Source organism: Neodiprion lecontei, chromosome 2, assembly GCF_021901455.1.
Source record: "Neodiprion lecontei isolate iyNeoLeco1 chromosome 2, iyNeoLeco1.1, whole genome shotgun sequence".
Taxonomy (NCBI): Eukaryota; Metazoa; Arthropoda; class Insecta; order Hymenoptera; family Diprionidae; genus Neodiprion; species Neodiprion lecontei.
The window spans coordinates 1,539,737-1,558,464 of NC_060261.1; the positions used below are offsets into that span (position 1 = coordinate 1,539,737).

The 18,728-nt window shown below is 38.9% G+C and overlaps 2 protein-coding genes across 9 annotated transcripts; one reads left to right on the forward strand and one right to left on the reverse strand.

The window, feature by feature from the left end:
* Nucleotides 1–6,512: 6,512 nt before the first annotated feature.
* Nucleotides 6,513–10,242, forward strand: LOC107216951. The gene is made up of 4 exons (XM_015654287.2): nt 6,513–6,665; nt 8,181–8,338; nt 8,451–8,602; nt 9,461–10,242. The coding sequence occupies exons 2-4, from the start codon at nt 8,212–8,214 to the stop codon at nt 9,629–9,631; spliced, it is 450 nt and encodes a 149-aa protein (XP_015509773.1). The 5' UTR covers nt 6,513–6,665; nt 8,181–8,211; the 3' UTR covers nt 9,632–10,242.
* On the reverse strand, nt 9,318–17,890 carry LOC107216969 (ras-specific guanine nucleotide-releasing factor RalGPS2). 8 transcript variants are annotated; one of them, XM_015654310.2, is made up of 13 exons: nt 17,773–17,890; nt 16,996–17,152; nt 16,527–16,723; nt 16,056–16,296; nt 15,769–15,932; nt 15,367–15,562; nt 15,122–15,294; nt 14,849–15,049; nt 14,354–14,428; nt 13,442–13,624; nt 13,157–13,342; nt 12,914–13,035; nt 9,318–12,825 (listed from the first exon to the last, which is right to left on the reverse strand). In XM_015654310.2, the coding sequence occupies exons 2-13, from the start codon at nt 17,068–17,070 to the stop codon at nt 12,698–12,700; spliced, it is 1,941 nt and encodes a 646-aa protein (XP_015509796.1). In that variant the 5' UTR covers nt 17,071–17,152; nt 17,773–17,890; the 3' UTR covers nt 9,318–12,697. The 8 variants fall into 8 exon arrangements, with proteins under 8 accessions (XP_015509796.1, XP_046586858.1, XP_046586859.1 ...); XM_046730902.1 differs by having other exon boundaries at nt 16,996–17,196; nt 17,773–17,873; XM_046730903.1 differs by lacking the exon at nt 17,773–17,890 and adding an exon at nt 17,579–17,736 and having other exon boundaries at nt 16,056–16,293.
* Nucleotides 17,891–18,728: the final 838 nt, after the last annotated feature.

Sequence of the window (18,728 nt, forward strand, 5' to 3'; positions counted from 1 at the left end):
CGTACACACCGAGACTCGGAGAAGTACGTACGAGGTATCGCTTGTGTAAGGCACCCCGTCGACGTATCTCGATGCCCCGTAGAACCCCATCAAACGTCGATACGCGGCGAGAGGGTAACCGCCCCTAGGCCACCCCTGGGTCACCGTCCCTCGACAGGCCCCCGGGTCCCAGGGAAGTAAAGTAAGTCTGCCTGCCCTCCACGGTGCCGCCGAATAGTCATCTCGTTATCGCGGGACCTTGCCTAATAATACAAAAGTGCCCGGAGAACCTTGCCGTGCGTTTTTCCCAGCCTGCCGCGAATATCGATATCAGCGATTAGTTAAGAATATTCGCATTTTGCTTGTAAAAATTGTGAAAATAATATTTAATAAGAAAAGAAAACGTCAATCCGCAAAGCTCTTTGCCATAGAGAAATGGCGGGATATTTAAAAATGTACGTCCGTCACGTCACTAATCGATATGCGTTTAGCGCCTGCATGGGATTATTAAGAGTCAGGGCATTAGCCGCGAAAAGAGCAACGCGTCATGCCCGGTACGATTGTTTCCTTTATACGTATAAGTAATTAGTCTGAGCCACACGCGCAGTACGCAATCGATCATATTAATACGCGAATGACATTGTTTTTCTGGGAGGCGACGAGCCGTGAAATTAAACTGATGATTAATCAGTTGTCGCCATTTCTTCGCTTGCCACACTCCCTGTACGTTTACGTACGTAGTTTGTACCTACGTTTGTGTAAATACGATTCACACTCACCAATGCGGATCTTTTACGTGCTTGATAGGTATATGCCACGTCAGAGTTTCGTACGACTTTGCTGCGACGGTCTGGCGTAAATACGCAGTAATTATATTTGCAGTTATTAGCAGCGACTAGAGTATGGCTAGAGTCGATTTGTACAATCGTGATTAAACAAACTTGAAGGGCAAAATTACAAGATACAACTATAACAATGTTCATAAAATGGTCGCGCAGTCATCAACTATGGATAACAATGTTCTCGCGTATCTACGCGAATTTTAATTACATTTCAAGCTGTATTCCGGAACAGTAAACCAGATCATTTACCGATTCGCTTCCGTTCGGTAAGATGAAAAATATATCAAGCTGCACTGCGACGTGCGCCCCATACTATTTTCCCGGAAAATTGTATCGCGCGCGAAAAAGAGAGTAATCGACTCGAGGATAAAGCTGAAAATATATATGACTATGCTGTATACGATACATCAGCGGAATCTAGGCTGTTATTTTTCTGTATCTCTATACGACGGCTTGGATTGCTTGGAATCTCGGAAAAATAAACGAATATGGTATTGATTCGTGAATCGGTAACGATTCCCGCTCCGCGTTTCTATACCTGTATACGTACATCCGTTTCTTCGTATCTTTCATTCTTCCTTTTTTTCCTCTCCCATGTTTTCTGCTCTTTGTCTTTTTATCGCTTCTCTTTTCTTACGCCGCCCGGCCGTGAGCCAACGTAGCCGGTATATGCCCCCTGGTTTTTGTTCCACAAGGTATAAATGGTCCCGAAGTGATATACAGACACCTGTATCCATAACTTCTACCAGAAGGCGGACGCATTGATTTACGAGTTTACGCCGGGCTAGCCACTCTGCCCCGCACCTACACCTCCAACGTTTCACCCACAGTTTACACTCGTACACGATACGTGTTGCATTGTACGTATACAGGTGCCTGTCTAGGCTCACCGCGTATGCAGACGAGGGTAATACGTCCGGTGTTGCAGGGGTGAGCTCGCAGAGCGGAGAGAGAGAGAGAGAGAGAGAGAGAGAGAGATATTTTTATTGTACTAGGGCAGTGAACCCAAAGGTATAAACAATGAGACTGAGGAGAAGAGAAAATCTATTTTCAAAAATTAGCTTACACTTAGGTCCAGAATTACGAATGAGTAGATAGCAGAGAGATGCTTGCATATCGTAAGTGCGGGTTGAAGATAAAGTAACGTAAAATGATTAAAAATTATATACAACGGAATGAAATGAAGTATAGAAAAATAAGAATAAGATAGACTAGTAAGAAGTGAACAAAATCAGAAATATGAATTAAGAATTCACTTGTGGCGGTGATGGAACAAAGGTCCGCGATTAAACCAACCTAGAGCTAATACCATTATCGAGACCAATACCGATACCGATTGCCATACTCAAGTAGCACACTGTTGGCTATTAGTTGTCTTAATATCGACAAAAATTCTGAGACAACTATTTCAAGTCAACTGGGAATAGGCATATTATCAGCCCATACTTCACCGTACGCTGGCTAAGACTGCACGAGTATTCTCCGAAACGTCATGGTAAAGGCAACGTCCGACGTCAACTATTATTAGGTTTGCAGTTGGCTGTGAGCAGTCGACACAAAAAGGCGATAATTTGCAAGTTGGCTAATTACGTGGATTAATGGTCAGCTGGCGTCGAATATCAGGTAGCGATTAGTCAGTCTGACTGCCACCAGACGTTGACGTTCGTTCGGCACATGAATGCGATCGAATAAGCAATCGTTTGTCTGAAAAACGTCGAAAAGTTTTCACCTGACTTTCCAGTGGGAAGTGGAATAAGGTGACAACGGGTTGTCCGGTCGAATTGCCTTATGTACGTGACATTTCAGAGGACATTCGTAAACGTGAAGTATACCGCATGTCAACTGCAAGTCCAGTTTTTTGACGGTCTATAGCCATTGTGGCCATTAAAAAATAGCCGACCTTTTGTCAATCTTTTGCCAGCAATGCGTCGACATTGTTTTAATTCGACAAAACGTCGACTTTTTTTAATCGAATGATAGTCAGCCTCTGGATAAGTGTGCTACCTGGGATACTCTACTGAACTCGATGGATATGGTCGAAACGAGATCTCTTGAAGTGCGCAATAGAGAGAGAGAGAGAGAGAGAGAGAGAGAGAGAGAGAGAGAGAGAGAGAGGGTAGACCCAGAGCTGGGTACAGGGAGAATAAAACTCCGCGGTCAGTGGCCGTTGGCGTAAATTCATCTAGTGACTTGGTTTGCAGCGATTGAATTGCCTGTAAAATGAAGATTGAAGGAAGGATTGAAGGTCAACGCGCAGAGTTAATGGTGTAGGTATCCATGGTGACGGACCACAAAGAACGAAAACGAAAACGAATGTGAACGTGAGCAGAGAAGTTGATGCGATTTAGGGCTTAAGCCAAGGTATAAACTGAAGTAGGCTCGATTTACGGTTAATACCCGTACCTACGGGGATTTTCCTGTAAACTTTGACGCTATCGAAACGTGCTCCTGGTTCTTTCAGGTGCTTCGTAAATAGCCGTGTAGAAATTGGTTGCGACGTTATCATCGAGATCGATTCATTAGGCCGAAGTTAGTGACGTAAACGCAACGATACATCGGGAGAAAAAATTGTTGTTCAGCAATTTTAGGATGACTTTGAAAGAGTTGGCTTTTCAGAATGATCATTTTCTCAATCATTCGATTGAAAAAAGTCGACGTTTTGTCGAATTAAAACAATGTCGACGCATTGCTGGCAAAAGATTGACAAAAGGTCGGCTATTTTTTAATGGCCACAATGGCTATAGACCGTCAAAAAACTGGACTTGCAGTTGACATGCGGTATACTTCACGTTTACGAATGTCCTCTGAAATGTCACGTACATAAGGCAATTCGACCGGACAACCCGTTGTCACCTTATTCCACTTCCCACTGGAAAGTCAGGTGAAAACTTTTCGACGTTTTTCAGACAAACGATTGCTTATTCGATCGCATTCATGTGCCGAACGAACGTCAACGTCTGGTGGCAGTCAGACTGACTAATCGCTACCTGATATTCGACGCCAGCTGACCATTAATCCACGTAATTAGCCAACTTGCAAATTATCGCCTTTTTGTGTCGACTGCTCACAGCCAACTGCAAACCTAATAATAGTTGACGTCGGACGTTGCCTTTACCATGACGTTTCGGAGAATACTCGCGCAGTCTTAGCCAGCGTACGGTGAAATATGGGCTGATAATATGCCTATTCCCAGTTGACTTGAAATAGTTGTCTCAGAATTTTTGTCGATATTAAGTCAACTAATAGCCAACAGTGTGCTACCTGCGATGGGTTAATAAATTTCGGAAAGTCATAAAGATGCGATTTAGCCATTTTTTCCAAACATGCTTTGTTACGGTAACGAGACTAACTTCATCCTCATCTTGATTCTACGAAAATATACGTTACACGTATGAAAAAGAAGAAGCAAGCGTAAGAACACGTTGCGGCGCTGCTGAACGTGGCACACTAACTCTCATTCTCTCTCTCTCTCACTCTCTTTTTTTCTTTTTTCAGCTTCTTCTCCTGCTGATATAAGAAGATCCGGCGCGTACAAATGAGCGGAAGATTCCTTGGTTTGATTTCCCCGTGGGTCACTTGACGGCGGGTTTTCGACCCGACGCGCCGGTACTTTGCACGAGGCGAGTTTGCTACCCCAGGCCATCCAGCCGAAACCATCGGCTTTCTCGCAGTCGAAAAAACTCCTCATGCATGCATGCGATTGTGTCTCGTACCTACTCGGCTCGGTTTCGTCGGGGCTTCCATATAACCAGACGATCGTAACGCAATGTGACCACGTTTTTTTCTCTAACCATCTCCGGGTCTCCGAGAACTTTTTCGCACTTAATATCGGAGCTACAGGACCAAGGGAGACAAGCAGTTCCTGCACCTACAGACTCCCAAACCTCTGACCAAAGAAATACGATATTGTTCTTGGCCTGTGTGCCGGATGAACTGCAGGGTTGTGGATGAAGCAAGAATTAGCGCGAATGGCCGGATGAACAGCGCCAGGAACCTGCGATATCTCATACTGGTTCATGGCGGTTTCAAGCGCCCGGTTTAATATCCAACGAACCGTTGCGGTGGACCACGCTACCTCCATTCTCGGTCATCCACACCCGCCCCATGCTACCTATACCTTTTCTATTATTCATCAAACTGAAAATAATTATTCGACGATAGGTGTAAGTGTGTAACACGTGCATTCGCCTTCAACCATTTTACCAAGTCAGGGATCACAGTGATTATTCAATGTGCCCTCGGAGTGAATGCATTTTTTTAAATATTTTTTCAATGCGGTAAACATTAATTTGAAAATCCACGCTGCGGTGGTTAATCACTGTTGTAACACAGGTATGAAGAAAAATATTTTTTTTTTTTAGCCGCACGGGATGTTTTTGATAAATATTATTTTTTCGAGTGTGCCGAATCCAACAATTACTTCCATTTTCCTCCGTCACGTACACTAATTTTGCTAAATACAAGGTGTTTGCATAAAAAAAAAAAAAAAGCATAACAGTAATGAAAAACACCATCATTTCATTACAACGAACTAAACAATATTTCTTATAAAATTAAACGAACGATTTCTTTACGAAATGTATTTAACATTCCGTGTTCGTTCGTTTCGCCTACGAAACCTTTTCTTCGTTTCTTTGATACGCCTCCGAAGACGCTTCTACTTTCCATTTTCGCTTTCCCTGTTTGTGTTTATTCTTGAGTCTCTCTCTAATAGATATTAAATGGAAGTAAGAAATCACCTTTGCATAGGATTTTTCAAACCAAGATTAGGATACCAGATTTCGAATAAAAATCGGGAATTCAACTATAAACGAAACTACAAACACGAGTTGAAGAAAAAACCTGAGGCGATGTAACTTTTTGAGTATATTTCCCGGTTTGAGTGAGTAAAAATCTGTAAGAAACAGTATAAAATAAACCTGTGCAGGTTTTTTGGGTGGAGACCTATGCGATCTATAATAGCCGAGAAAAGTGGCTGTACGATACTACAAAAGTATAGAAACACTGGTGAACCGAACTGCAAGGGTCAGTTCTATTATACTCGCAACAAGACGTATACCACTTGATTCCAGAACTACGAAGCGGCATCAGGTGTAGCCCAACGGCACTTTTTCGTAAAAGACTCGACTAAAATCTTAGTTAAATGGATTTATACACCTACAGTTTGGCAGGAGTCTGCAAGCTCTGCAGGCTTTTATACCGGTGAGTTTCATACGTGAAAATCGACGATCATGAGGGAAAAAAGTTAGCCGGGTGACGTGGCTTTAAACCTTCATGTATTATTCTTTCGCTTCCGCGTGGTTATACGTATGAAACTTGGCGTGTAAGGCCGCAGGATACCAATGGCAGATTAGCCCAGGACTTTTAGAGAGATTCATGATAACAACTTTTAAGCGGCGGCCACGTACGTTTCTGCCTTGTAATAACTTCTTTATCCGGCGTCGATTGTACGCGGGTCGGAAAAAAAATCGCTATTCCCCTTAATTTCATTCCGTATTGCCAATCCGCCCGACAATTTGTTGCAGCCAGTATCTCGTTTCGTATTGCGATGACACTGCACAGATTTCCAATGACCAAACATGTCGCACCTACGCCCGTACACCGGATGGGCACCTAAGGCCCAATCAATCACACATGTATCGAGATGTCACGACGCGGGATTAAGGAAGCAAAGTAGACAGTCGCCGTTTGTCGCACCTCAACCTGATACGCGACGATATGTACGATTTCGTTATGACCGAGTCAATATCCTGGCTTTGTGCATCCGCGGTCTTTATATTCTGAATCTTACGGCAGACGCTGGTCTATTGATTCCGCACGTTGTGCAGCGCCGATATCAAGAAGGTGAGTGAATTATTCAGGGCCATATAACTGGTATAACTGCAGTGGGCAATTTCAAACTTTTCAAGTATACCTACTTCACACCTACCAATGTTACACGGAATTCGGTGCAGTTTAATAATTTACCGATGAACTGACGAAGATAACACAGGCCTGCGAATCGTAACTTTTAATTTCCCCTTAAAATGATAATGCTTTTTTTTTTATAGGTATTCAGGTACCATGAATTAAAATACAGCGCTAGTTTTTTTACAGCACATAGAGATTTATTTTTACGCAAACTATGCATATTAACAGATTTATTTTTTTTTTAAACTGAATGTTTAGTTGTAAAATGAACGGCGTTGGTTTTAAACAAGACTTACGAGACTAGATAAATCGAAAAGACTTGCGACATCTTTTTCTACTTTTTTCAAAACTCCTGTTCAATCTTTTTCTACTTGCACTTACGTATTGTTCTAAATGTACCTAAAATCACCACAAAATACAACTGCACTGAGGATAGATGAATATTTAAATGTCAATACTCGAGTTGTATTAAGAAAACAGAAAAAGAAATTTTGCAGCAAATTTGCGTGATCGAATTTTTTCACTATTTTTTTCATAGATTCGTACCTAATATCTACCGATATTACTACTTATTGTCAGTTTTGTCAGGGGGAAACCATCGCAGGCTTGTGCGATCTGATCAATTTTGCTCACTTTATATCTGTCTCGTACCTACTCGAGTCGAAATTTAAACCCTACCGTAAGCCTGCAGATACCATTTAGAATACTTTTTGGTCCTCACGCCCTATTCAGAACCTTTAGTGAGCTATATTTTTCACCGTTGGACCCCTTGCGGACCTTAACGTCCTATTATAATCTATTCCGGTACTACGTGCGATGCTCGTCTGATATGAGAGCCTGTTTAATGTCTTGAGGTCCTCAAAAAGTACAGCAATAGCGTCTGGATTGGTGATTGTATTATTCTACTCACTCGGAATAATTAGATGCGATAAGGGACCAAGGTTGCCAAAGTGTAATAATTCAAATATTAACGCGTCATCTGTTGCCAAAATAACAAATAATGCCCCAAACCTAAGATTTTACTCACCCTAAGAATTAAATAACGCAATTGAGAATTGTCAGAGTATGAAAAATGAATTTAAATCGCGTTACTCATCATCAAGGTAATGAGTATTTTTTTCATCGAATTTACGGAAGCATTGATCTTAATATTCAATGACTGAAATTGTACAGTCTGTGGTAAAGGACCCGTAGACGTCTTGAGGATTTAGAGGATACGGAGGACCCGTAGAGGTTTTAAAGATGTCCTACTTTGCACCTGAACGTCGAAGAAACGGAAATATCGGCCAAGTTTATGTCTAGAATAGCTTCTCTTTTTAAAACAAAGTTAATCCTTCACAGGTTTTACTACGTCCTACGAAACGTAGGATTTCCAGGCGTACACGAGGGTCTAAATTTCTACTCGGGTATTCCATACTAATATTATACCTCGTCTCTTGCCTTTTGCAGTGATTTTTGTTTAAAAACGAAGCGACGGCAGATGGCAAAAGCGACCCTTGGAGCAATATGGATGGCGGTGTGGGTGGCAGCCGCGATCGCAGCCTCCCTCAGAGATGTATCTGTCGTATTACCTGGGCGTGAATTTTTCAAGGGGCTACCTGAAGATGGTAAGTCGCCGAGCAAACGTAATGAAATAAAGAAAATTTGTTATTTTGTTAAGTAAGTGACGGCCACGCGGGTCGTTGAAAGGTGTAACATAATATCATCCGTCACGTGCAGAACAACCGGACTTTCTAACTTTTGAACTAAGCCGCGGATACACGGAAAAATTTATGGAAAAGAAAGGAAACATGTTATTCCGCGATGAGGAATTGGTGATAAACTTTCCGGACGACCTCGGCATTCCGGATGGACTAGTACAAAAGTTTGAGGTAATTTATATATATATACTATTCGGATGTAAGTATCCTGCGGTGAATGATTAACAATTAAACATTCATCTAAAATCATTTATGCGCGTGAATATCTTGCAAGACTTTGTAGAAAGTTTAAAAGAATTATTCATACCCGTGTTGGAGTATATTTAATGTATCCGCAGCTTGCTGCACGTATACAAAACTGTACATCAATGCGATTTGTTGATCAAACGTTGACTAGTTGACTTTTTTGGATAATTTATAGCAGGTGGATTCATTGATTCTCTTCACCCGTACAGTATAAAATTGTAAATTGCATAGCTTGGTCAGTCGTATAATCCCAGCAATGGGAATCAACTTGTGATATAAAAGTACCACAACTTCCTCATCGAACAGACATCCTCCTAACGTTGCACATCGTCGTCATGTGTGCCAATCCAAATTAGTATCACGGGACTAAAGCCTAACGAATCTTTCGTGTCGCGGATAAAAGTCGAGATAAGACGTGATCAGACAGCTTAATTATTGTGTATTATATTTCATTAAGAATAATCTTTGCCGTAAACGAGAAAGACAAATCATACAATCCGTACACACAACTACATACGTGTACCTATAATTATATCTATCTTGGAATAAAATCAACAAAATCAGGTGTAGAGGGATTTTTTTTTATTGAAAACAAATATTTTGTTTTCTTTTAAACTTGTATGTTTTTTTTTTTTTCTTATTTATTATTTATTCAACCCGCAGTGAGTTCTTTTTTTTTTTTCAAATAACAATTTGTATCAAGTTGAATATTTTCATCTCGTGCACAGCAAGCAAGTACAAGGTTCTGCTTCATAATCAACTCTACCTTCAATCATATTTCAGGCTCTGGAGGTGCCGCAAAATTTCACGGAAAATTTGTACGACCTGGTTAAAACGGAGTTCAATCTTGACGAGCCGAGCATCCGTACTTTGATTCTGTCCCGTAGTGTGTGTTTGGTGAACGGGGTATGCATCGATCTCGACGACATAGGTTCGTTGTGTTGTCCATTTTGATTTTGATTAATCCTGATCCTTGAAGTCGTTGTACGAAGTTTTCTTTAGAACCTCCGTGACTACTTATAATACATAGAGTACTTATTATATATATATGATTACGTTTTCTCGTTGGATCAATGCATTCCACCGCAAAAACGACGCTTCTAATGGGATCCAACATGCCGGCGTGCCTGACCAACATACGGCAATAATAAATAGGTGACGATATTATATTTTCATGATCAAATGTCTTGATCGTATTCTGTCAAATCAAGTTAATACAAGGTAGAAAATCCAAAGAACATCTCTAATTTTATCATTGAATAAGATTTTTTCACAACAATATATGTGCTGCTATCAGATGTCATATTCTCATATGTTGGATCCCAATACTTAGTTCGTAAAATTGATCAAATATATTATTATGTATAATTTAAGATGAAATTATTTCACAGTATAAGAATGATTTATGAGCTAGAGTTTACGCTTGTACTGGAATTAAATGCCTTTAATGAAAATTAAATTAATCATCTGAACAATAAACGATATTATATTTATACGTATACATACCTCGTTTTATAAATATATACTTTTCCGTATTACGCGACCGGGATAAATTAAAATGATAATAGATCTGGAAAAAAAACGAAGGCAATACGGTTGCCTGTTTTTTAAGTTCCTTCACCATTCGCCATTCACAATTCTTTTGCTTTTTGATGTACAGGAAACATTGTATCTATATTTGCGCTAAAATATTATCCCATCGGTTTCCTAGTCGTTTATTGAATCAGTCTTCAACAATGTCAATTATATACTACGTGGTTCGTATTTACGTATGTACGCATGTGAACTGTTCATTGAAAATAATATATATAGTATGTATACATATAAACAACTACAACAAACAATTAATCATAGCAATAAATGTTAAGGATTATGTGATAACGTAACGTGATATGTAGCACACACAGTGATTTGTATCAAAGACAGTCTCAAGACACTAATCGGCCTCATCTAACTTTTAAACTTTTCAATCCGCTAACAGATATGTTTTATTTCCCCCCCATTCGTTTCCGTTTTCAATTTGATTCATTTTCTTCCTCATATTCCGTTTTACACAGTAAGCATTTACAAATATACATAAATGGAACAACATTGAATATACGCACGTCATGATAGAATAGGTGCGCAACTTACAATGATAAAGTGAATAAAATCGCAAAACTTTTCATAATATAATAATAGTAACAATAATAATAATAATAATAATAATAATAATAATAATAATAATAATAATAGTAATAATTATGTAGTACCAATAAACGATAAACCTATGTGTCATGTTAGTTTTTTTTTTTTTGGGCAAGGTCACCTGCAACATTTGTCATCAGGCTGTACATTATTGCTAAAATACCTATATTGTATAACATATATACGTATAATACAAATCAATATACAATATAGATTAATAGTGAAGTAGAAGCTGTGGAGTAGTAACACCGCATTTATAACGTGTACGCCTAAATTTGCATGTATATGTAACAATCGCATAGAACATTGCAGTCGCAGTGTTTCAAGCTTGAAGATGTATATATATATATTTTTCTTTTTTGTTCATTATAATGTATTGTGTATCTTTTACCTTGTACTCAATTTTCTTAAAAGACAATTTTGCAGTTCAAGAGTCATATTTAAAAAGTTATCATAAAAATTACAGATTGTTAAATATACGCATTGATGATTATTTATCTAACGTTTTGAAAAACAATGCCAGAGCTGCCGATTGGTCACACTGCGACAATCTCATACTGAAACGAAAATAGGCGTGAGCTATTCTTTATTTAGTTAATAAAATATTTTATCTGACATGAAATAGCGTATTACGAATGTGATTCAAATCTCCACTAATTGCTTGAATTTAATTATGGTGAAAAATATGAGTCAAGCTATCAGCGTTTGATACAGTAAATTTCTCATTTTATCAATCAAAAAGCTGCTCGAAGAATATACAGTGCAGTTACCATTTATGCGATAAAAATTTCCACAATAAAGCGGACAACAGTTTCGCATTCCACGGTAATGGCAATTCAATTTTTTTTTTTTATTTTTACGGACTAGTAAAAGTTAAAACACTTTGGCAACTTGGTTTGCAGCTAGCGGGCTTTTACGATTATTTTGAAAATAGTTGTGTATCGATTTATTTTTATATAATGTAAGAATATCGCAGCAGGTCAGCGGATTTAAAAATGATTATCACGTTTACGATATATTTCTCACAACGCAAAGTGTACAGAGTACGGTTGCACAGGAAGCAAAGTAGAAAAAACAAAGTGAAATCAACAAACACAATAAATTTCTCCTATACAACTTGGCAATATACTAAAGCTGCAACTAACTGCACTAACATCTAATTTACACGTAAAATTAATTTAATCTTAACAGCAACAGTCAAAACATACGCTTTCAACATGTACGATTCGTGCAGATCTTCATACGTACCATCGGATATGTCGACGAGTATCATTCTTCCCTATAATATCTATTATAATATTAGGAATATAACACTGTACACAATATTGCTTTCAGCTCATCATCCCTATACGCGTACATTTGTATGTGTAGAACCGACGGTAAATTATTAATAACGAAACCAATGATTAGTAAAATATTGATAATTGTTTTTAGTCCGTAGGATACGTTTAAAAATTTGCGAATAATGCAATTCGGTAATTATTTCCCCATCCAGCTCTCTCTCTCTCTCTCTCCCTCTGAACGGGCACAAAGCTTTATATTGTGACAAAAATAGCTATTGGCGACTTTTAATGAAGTTTTCTATCCAGTGGTATTATCTATGTAGTATAATAGATTTTATCTATGTTGTTATAAAATCGGAAAATATACGTATTGTGTATGTGACTAAACAATATCGTCGATATGAGTTATGTCGGAAGTATAGTGGGACGAAAATTTATCGAGTAAAATTCCGCAAGTTTCATGTAATTCGTGAGCATCAAAAAACTGCGGCGTTGAGTTTCCACCGATATAAAACATCTTGCGTAAATGAACTAAAGAAAAATAAAGACTTCATTCGAACGACATGAGATTGGCGGGTATTGGTTTTCTATCAGTCGCGCCACGCGCTGTGGCTCGTAATTCTCTCAGCCATTGCTCGGCCGCCTCGGTTGACCCTGCGCGGAATTTGTAGACGTTACCTAAATGATTGAGCCAATCCATGAATATGAATTTGGTCGAATAAATGTACATATTGCTTCAGCGCACAAACTTTCGAATTATTCTCACCTTTGTTAGGGTCTGTTAGTATAAATGCATCCGTATGTAAGGAACTATCCAATGGTTCGACTATCCATCCCAAAATCGACACCATTTTGTATGGTTCACGCTTAAAATCAGACCTGTCGCTTCTGAAATGAATGAATTCATTAGAGTACTATTTAATCAGCAATAATTTGCTTCTTTTCATTATCAAGTTAGGGCTCTAGGTTCCGAAAGCATTGGAACAACAGAGACCGAGGTAATGCTGACCCTTTGAAACACTTTGGCGAAAAGTAGACGATGGACGATGCCCATACTTGTACCCAATATTTTTGCCACGTTGTAACAGCAGGCTTACGACCATCTCGCAAAATAACTTTACGTCGTAGTGAGCCCTGCAGACCACAACGAGGTTCTTTGGACCCGCTCAACTCGTGCGGTGATAAAGCCAATGAACTGTAATTTTATTCAAAACAATTAACGTAGATTTTGAATGACGTATCCGGACATCATTGGAAATGTTGAAACATTAGTTCATTGAATTAATGTCAGTACCTTGTTCTTGAAAGTAAACTACAGTCATCATCCAAAGCATCTGCCGGTGAACTCGGTGAGCTTTCTTCTAAATCTACCACTTGCGGATGCAAATTTGGCTCCTCTAGTACAGAATCGTCGAGGAGATGTCTCACGGTTAATTGACTTGGTTCTAATGGCACCGCTGAACTCTTTCCGAAAATACTGTAACATTTCCATGAATTATAATCTTTAAATTTTTATCGCAGATATATTTTTGTTTAATGACACGAACATGCACCTTTGACATTCAAGTGTAAAACTAATCCATTGCATTGTGTTTATACATTTCAAAACAGTACATTTTTTTCTCTTGCATCATTTCCTTTAGTACCATCTATCATTGAATTTAGAGAGAGAAGAATCCTTATTCAGAGATTAGTTCTTTTAATTTACAAAAATTTTTTTTCCAATCCATCCTTTAACATTGGTTGTCATTGTCCTCCAATGAGGTTTATTTTGCTCAAAATGTCTCTGAGTAAGATTTCTTCAACTGTTTCTCGAGTGTTGAATTTCCTCATGAAATTCAACTTTTATTAATGAACATCGTCTACACACACTTCGGACTATACAGTAATTACGAGGACAATCCATCGGCAACTGCGCTAATCATTATCATTTTCACGCGTAAATTTAAATGGTGTCATAGTTTAATTCAAGTTGAAATTTTTCAGACACAGAATTCCTACACAGAACAACCGAACGAGTCATAACATAATGTACATCACATGCAAAGCTAAATAAATAAGACGAAAGAATACAAAACGAACATAGCCATTAAGTAAGTGATAGAAGAAAAGTAAAAAACGAAAAGCAAACATGTGATAAGCTTAAGTTGTAATGTTCGCACAGTTCACATTATACGCAGATCCTATGCAAGGCACTGGGACTCACCCAGCGGATACCAAGCTAGGCCCCATTCGTCCTCCTTGTTTGTGGAAGTTGCGTGGAAGACTCGTGCTACGGAATCTATTCAATCAATTACATTGATATACAAGAGCTAATACATATTGTTATTCCGAGACTTATTCCTATCAAGTAAGACAACGAATAACAGAATCAGCATCCTGGTGTGTAACGGAACTGTACATTGATAAATTATATAAATCGTCTTTATTAATGAGTGCGGTGAGTTGATAGAATGCGATTCAGATGTAATGGTGAAACATGTAAAACGTAAAAAAAACCTCATAGCGACTTTGAGCGAGGTGATTCGATTATTGGCTAAATTGCAAATTACCAAATTGGATGCTTATGCTAGAACGATACCCCATGACGAGTTTTAGAAATATTATAAAAACTTTCAACACACAATGTATAATTCACACACCGAATATGTGGGTGTGATTATATTCGTACAACAGGTTCGTACTTTGGGGTAATACTCACTTTGTACCAAGACTCCTACACTTCCTATGACCAGGGACAAATTTATTTGCAGCTGAAGCTGCATGTAGTCTTAAGGATCCTGCGCATCCTCTGGCTGGTGATAAAGAAAGCGCTGCAACAGCGGCGGCAACATCACCAACGGATTCTTTGCTACTGCTAGACGATGGCGCTGGTGAATTTGGCTCGAGTTTCATAGACAATCTGTGATAATGAGAGATATTATGCAGCGAAGCAAAGCAAGTGGAGTAGAAAGGATTGTATGGCCGAACTTACTTGTAATGATCGTCTTCAAGAAATTTCTGCAATTCTTCAATGTAACGAACGCTGTTCAAGTATCGCTGGACCTCTGGCAAGACTGCAATGCCTGGATATTCACTTGCTTGAAATGTTTCTACTCTACTTAGCACGTTGTTCATTTTCAGTGTTCTTTGATGATTGTCATTATTCTGAAAATCAAGACAGATTTACGCGTGATGCTTGAAGAGATTTGTTAAAAAGTAACGTGAATTCATTGTTACCTTTGATGCGGGATGAGCCATATCGATGTAAACGAGGTCGGTCAGGAATAAGCCCAGGTAAGGAATGCATGGTAGTTTAAGAGAATCTATGTGCTCTCTGAGATTCGTCCAATTATTTTTATCGCTGAAGACTTCGGCCAGTTTGTCAAATGTCGTTTTGTCTCTTTTTGATAGGCAGGCCCAAGTTTTACTTAATCTAAAATTTGATAAAATTATGCTAAAAACTCACCAGAATTATCGAAAAACACACAAATGACAAGGGCTAACAGTATTCGTATTATCTTATAGCTTTCGATAATCAACAAATTATTGCCAGACTTTTTACAATTCACGAAATTATTTTATTTTTATAATGATAATAGGCATCAATTTCATATATCTGTTATTATTTTTAAGGCTCACCTGTATATGGAAGCACTTTGCAATCCGGAGATGACAGCGAATAGAGAATGAAGGTTGTTTAGGTCGTACAACTTTTTAGCAACACGTATAAAATGTACTAAAATTTCAGAACGTTGCTTAGGCGTGGGTGCGTTCAAAATCTCTTGGACAGTCCAAAAACTGACCTGTTGAAAATGTAATTGTATTGTAATACTTAATGCAATAGAAACTAATTTTTAAACTGCACTGAGCGCAAGATATCCAAATTCAACAAATTCGATTGAATAATGGAATTAGCAATGACCTACATGATTGAATCTTCGGGTGAAGCCAACTACATTCGGTGCTACGATTAGTTTGTTCTTCTTGTTCCATGAGCAACTCGACAACTCTTCTGGTCGAATCGATCTGAACGCACTCAAGTCTAAAAGCGTCAGCTGAGTAGCCAAATCCTCCGGTTGTACATTCGTCGCAACTGTAACGTTGGCCACAGGTGAGTTGCTGTTGCATCGTCCAGGTAGAGAATTAGATTTACATGCCACTGAACTTCTAAAAACATTTTGTCTATATAACAACAATGGTTGTAACGCTCGGATGTTTTCGAGGCAGATCAGTCAAAGCAATCATTTAGGCAGGCAGAGTAAGAATAGTGCAAGTGGAATAAAAATATGGAAACGACATAAGTGGGAAAAACCAGTCTGTTAATGTACGAAAATCCAAGCCGCAAAAATGATTTAAACTTTATATTTTACCTAAGTTACAATGAACAGTGAACAAACCCATAATTATCGTAGCAACTTTGTACTGTAGGTGGAGTCAGCTCTGAATACTTTCTGTACGGCTTGGGCTTTTCTCGATGCTCCTTACGATCCTTGTGTACTTTGTCTCTTTGGTCCTCGTCACAAGGCAAAAGAGGACCACTAGGAGAACTTGTATCCCCGATAAATGATTTATCCTGACAATCCAAAGGCCCGCACTTCAGACAAGTAAGAAATTCAAAAAAGAGGTGTTATTAGCCAACGCACACACATTGTCAAATCATATTACGTTAGAAGCAAAATGTTTCCGTACAAGTTACAAAATTCAACAAAATAAGTGAGAACACATACGAATATAGAAAACAACAAATCAAGGTGCACCAATTTTCCTGCAGCTCTTTCTGACCCATTCAATGGCTGATCAAATAAAACGTACGATTATTACAGTTAATAAATGAGTACGGTTCTTCAAATAATTGGATTTACTTGCCTCGGAGATTCGCAGAGCAGCAACGGAGTCGTTGGATAAATCGCGGGGCATAGAGGTATAACGCATGTCAGCCATGAGGCGACACTGCTTAAAGGACACATTACACCTCTCGTCTATCTCCTAGATGTAGCCTAGCCACATCCATTCATTCCTGACTCTGAAATACAACCAGTGAGAAATGGCAAACGCAAGTGACGTAAACTGGAATAAAAAGCAAGCGTGAGTAATCTTGATGCAATGTATCTGTATCTATAGTAAGCAGACAGTGATAAGTGTTCGATAAAAGAATCCTAGACATTTCGTGGGCTGGTTGAATTCTCTGGTAATAGATGAGCAATCTTATCACGGTAATATTTACCATTCAATGAATTACGTCAATAATTAAATTTCCAGGAAAGAGAGATTAAGCTTTTGGATGGCAGGCTCTTGGATGACTCTGATCTTAAATTACATTAAAGTGGATGTAATTATCGTCCGTGCAATGTCTTATTGGGCACGTATCTTGGCTGCTCAAGTTCGGGACAATCGACTGAATAATACTACAGCCGTAATTATATTCGTTATTGATAAAGTGGATACGTACGCACGTAAAGTTGATTAAACGAATCAAAGTTGCGTACGCTCTCGCACACGTCAAACACACTCAACCACCCAAGAAGGTTACAAACCGAAATATATTTAATTGACATCAAATTGAGGCAGTGGGATACTTCGAACAATTGCGTTAGGCTATCACGCGGTGCTAAGGTATAACTTATTTATTATTTCTATACATACTTGTTATTTTTAGTTCGCTAGGTGGATAAACATTTTTACCGAGGGGGAAAAAAATATAATAACTTGCAAATAAGCTTTTCATAAGTCGATCTTGTGTCATGCGATGTTGTGTAGATGGTCAACCCTGTTGCAATAACAAACCCAAGCAATCGTTTGGGTGCTATTCATTGCAGCGACATCGCCATCTCATTGGCTATGACGTTGACTGGAGAATCTAAAAACAGCTGCCCTAATGGGCTTTAGTGTGACATCCGAAAATCGTCGTGCGCTTGCGTTCCCTAAGATGTTCCAACGGTAGAGTTGAGAACTTATCGCAGAAAATCAGAGTTACCGATTTCGACATGACGCTGGCTGCATTCACCTTCCAAGCGTTGCCTGAAGATATATTCTTCACTCAACGTTCCGAGTAGCACGGTCTTCGCAATTGTGAACAACAAGTGAAACAGGGTCCGCCATCATCAGGTCGGTGTATGCAGGATCCGAATGATTCGTGTATCGCAGGTTGCAGAAATGCGATGCGTCAGGCGGTTGTTTTTTCCCCACTTCTGATAAAAATTGTTTATTGGAATAGAATGATGAAACGGTAATGAAAATTAACCTGGTATTTATTTCGCGTACTTATGTCACGAGTGAAAGATGACTACATGGGGTATTTTGACGTGACTAACATACGTGTCCGGTCTTTTCATTTCCGAATTGCGGTGAATTATAAATGCGTCACAACACCTGATATGATTGATTTCAACACATCTAAGGTGACACTAACAATCCTCGACTGAAAATTCATACTTAATTGCTCATGGGAAATGCCAGTACCACAGTTCACCCAGCATCGCATGTCACATACTTGTAATCTCGATAAGTTACAGATGAAATCTCACCAGTTTGTTCGATAGGCTAAATAGAGTAAACCCTTGAGTTTCGATAAATTCAAGGAATGAATAGGAAGGTGGTGC

Excerpts from the sequence above, each read along its gene's own strand:
- LOC107216951 (XM_015654287.2), top strand. The coding sequence starts at position 8,212 with ATGGCAAAAGCGACCCTTGGAGCAATATGGATGGCGGTGTGGGTGGCA. Across the intron at positions 8,339-8,450 it reads CAAGGGGCTACCTGAAGATG|AACAACCGGACTTTCTAACT; the intron begins GTAAGTCGCCGA and ends CGTCACGTGCAG. Across the intron at positions 8,603-9,460 it reads GACTAGTACAAAAGTTTGAG|GCTCTGGAGGTGCCGCAAAA; the intron begins GTAATTTATATA and ends ATCATATTTCAG.
- LOC107216969 (XM_015654310.2), bottom strand. The coding sequence starts at position 17,070 with ATGGCTGACATGCGTTATACCTCTATGCCCCGCGATTTATCCAACGAC. Across the intron at positions 15,295-15,366 it reads TGGCTCATCCCGCATCAAAG|AATAATGACAATCATCAAAG; the intron begins GTAACAATGAAT and ends CTTGATTTTCAG. Across the intron at positions 15,050-15,121 it reads CTTGAAGACGATCATTACAA|ATTGTCTATGAAACTCGAGC; the intron begins GTAAGTTCGGCC and ends TCATTATCACAG.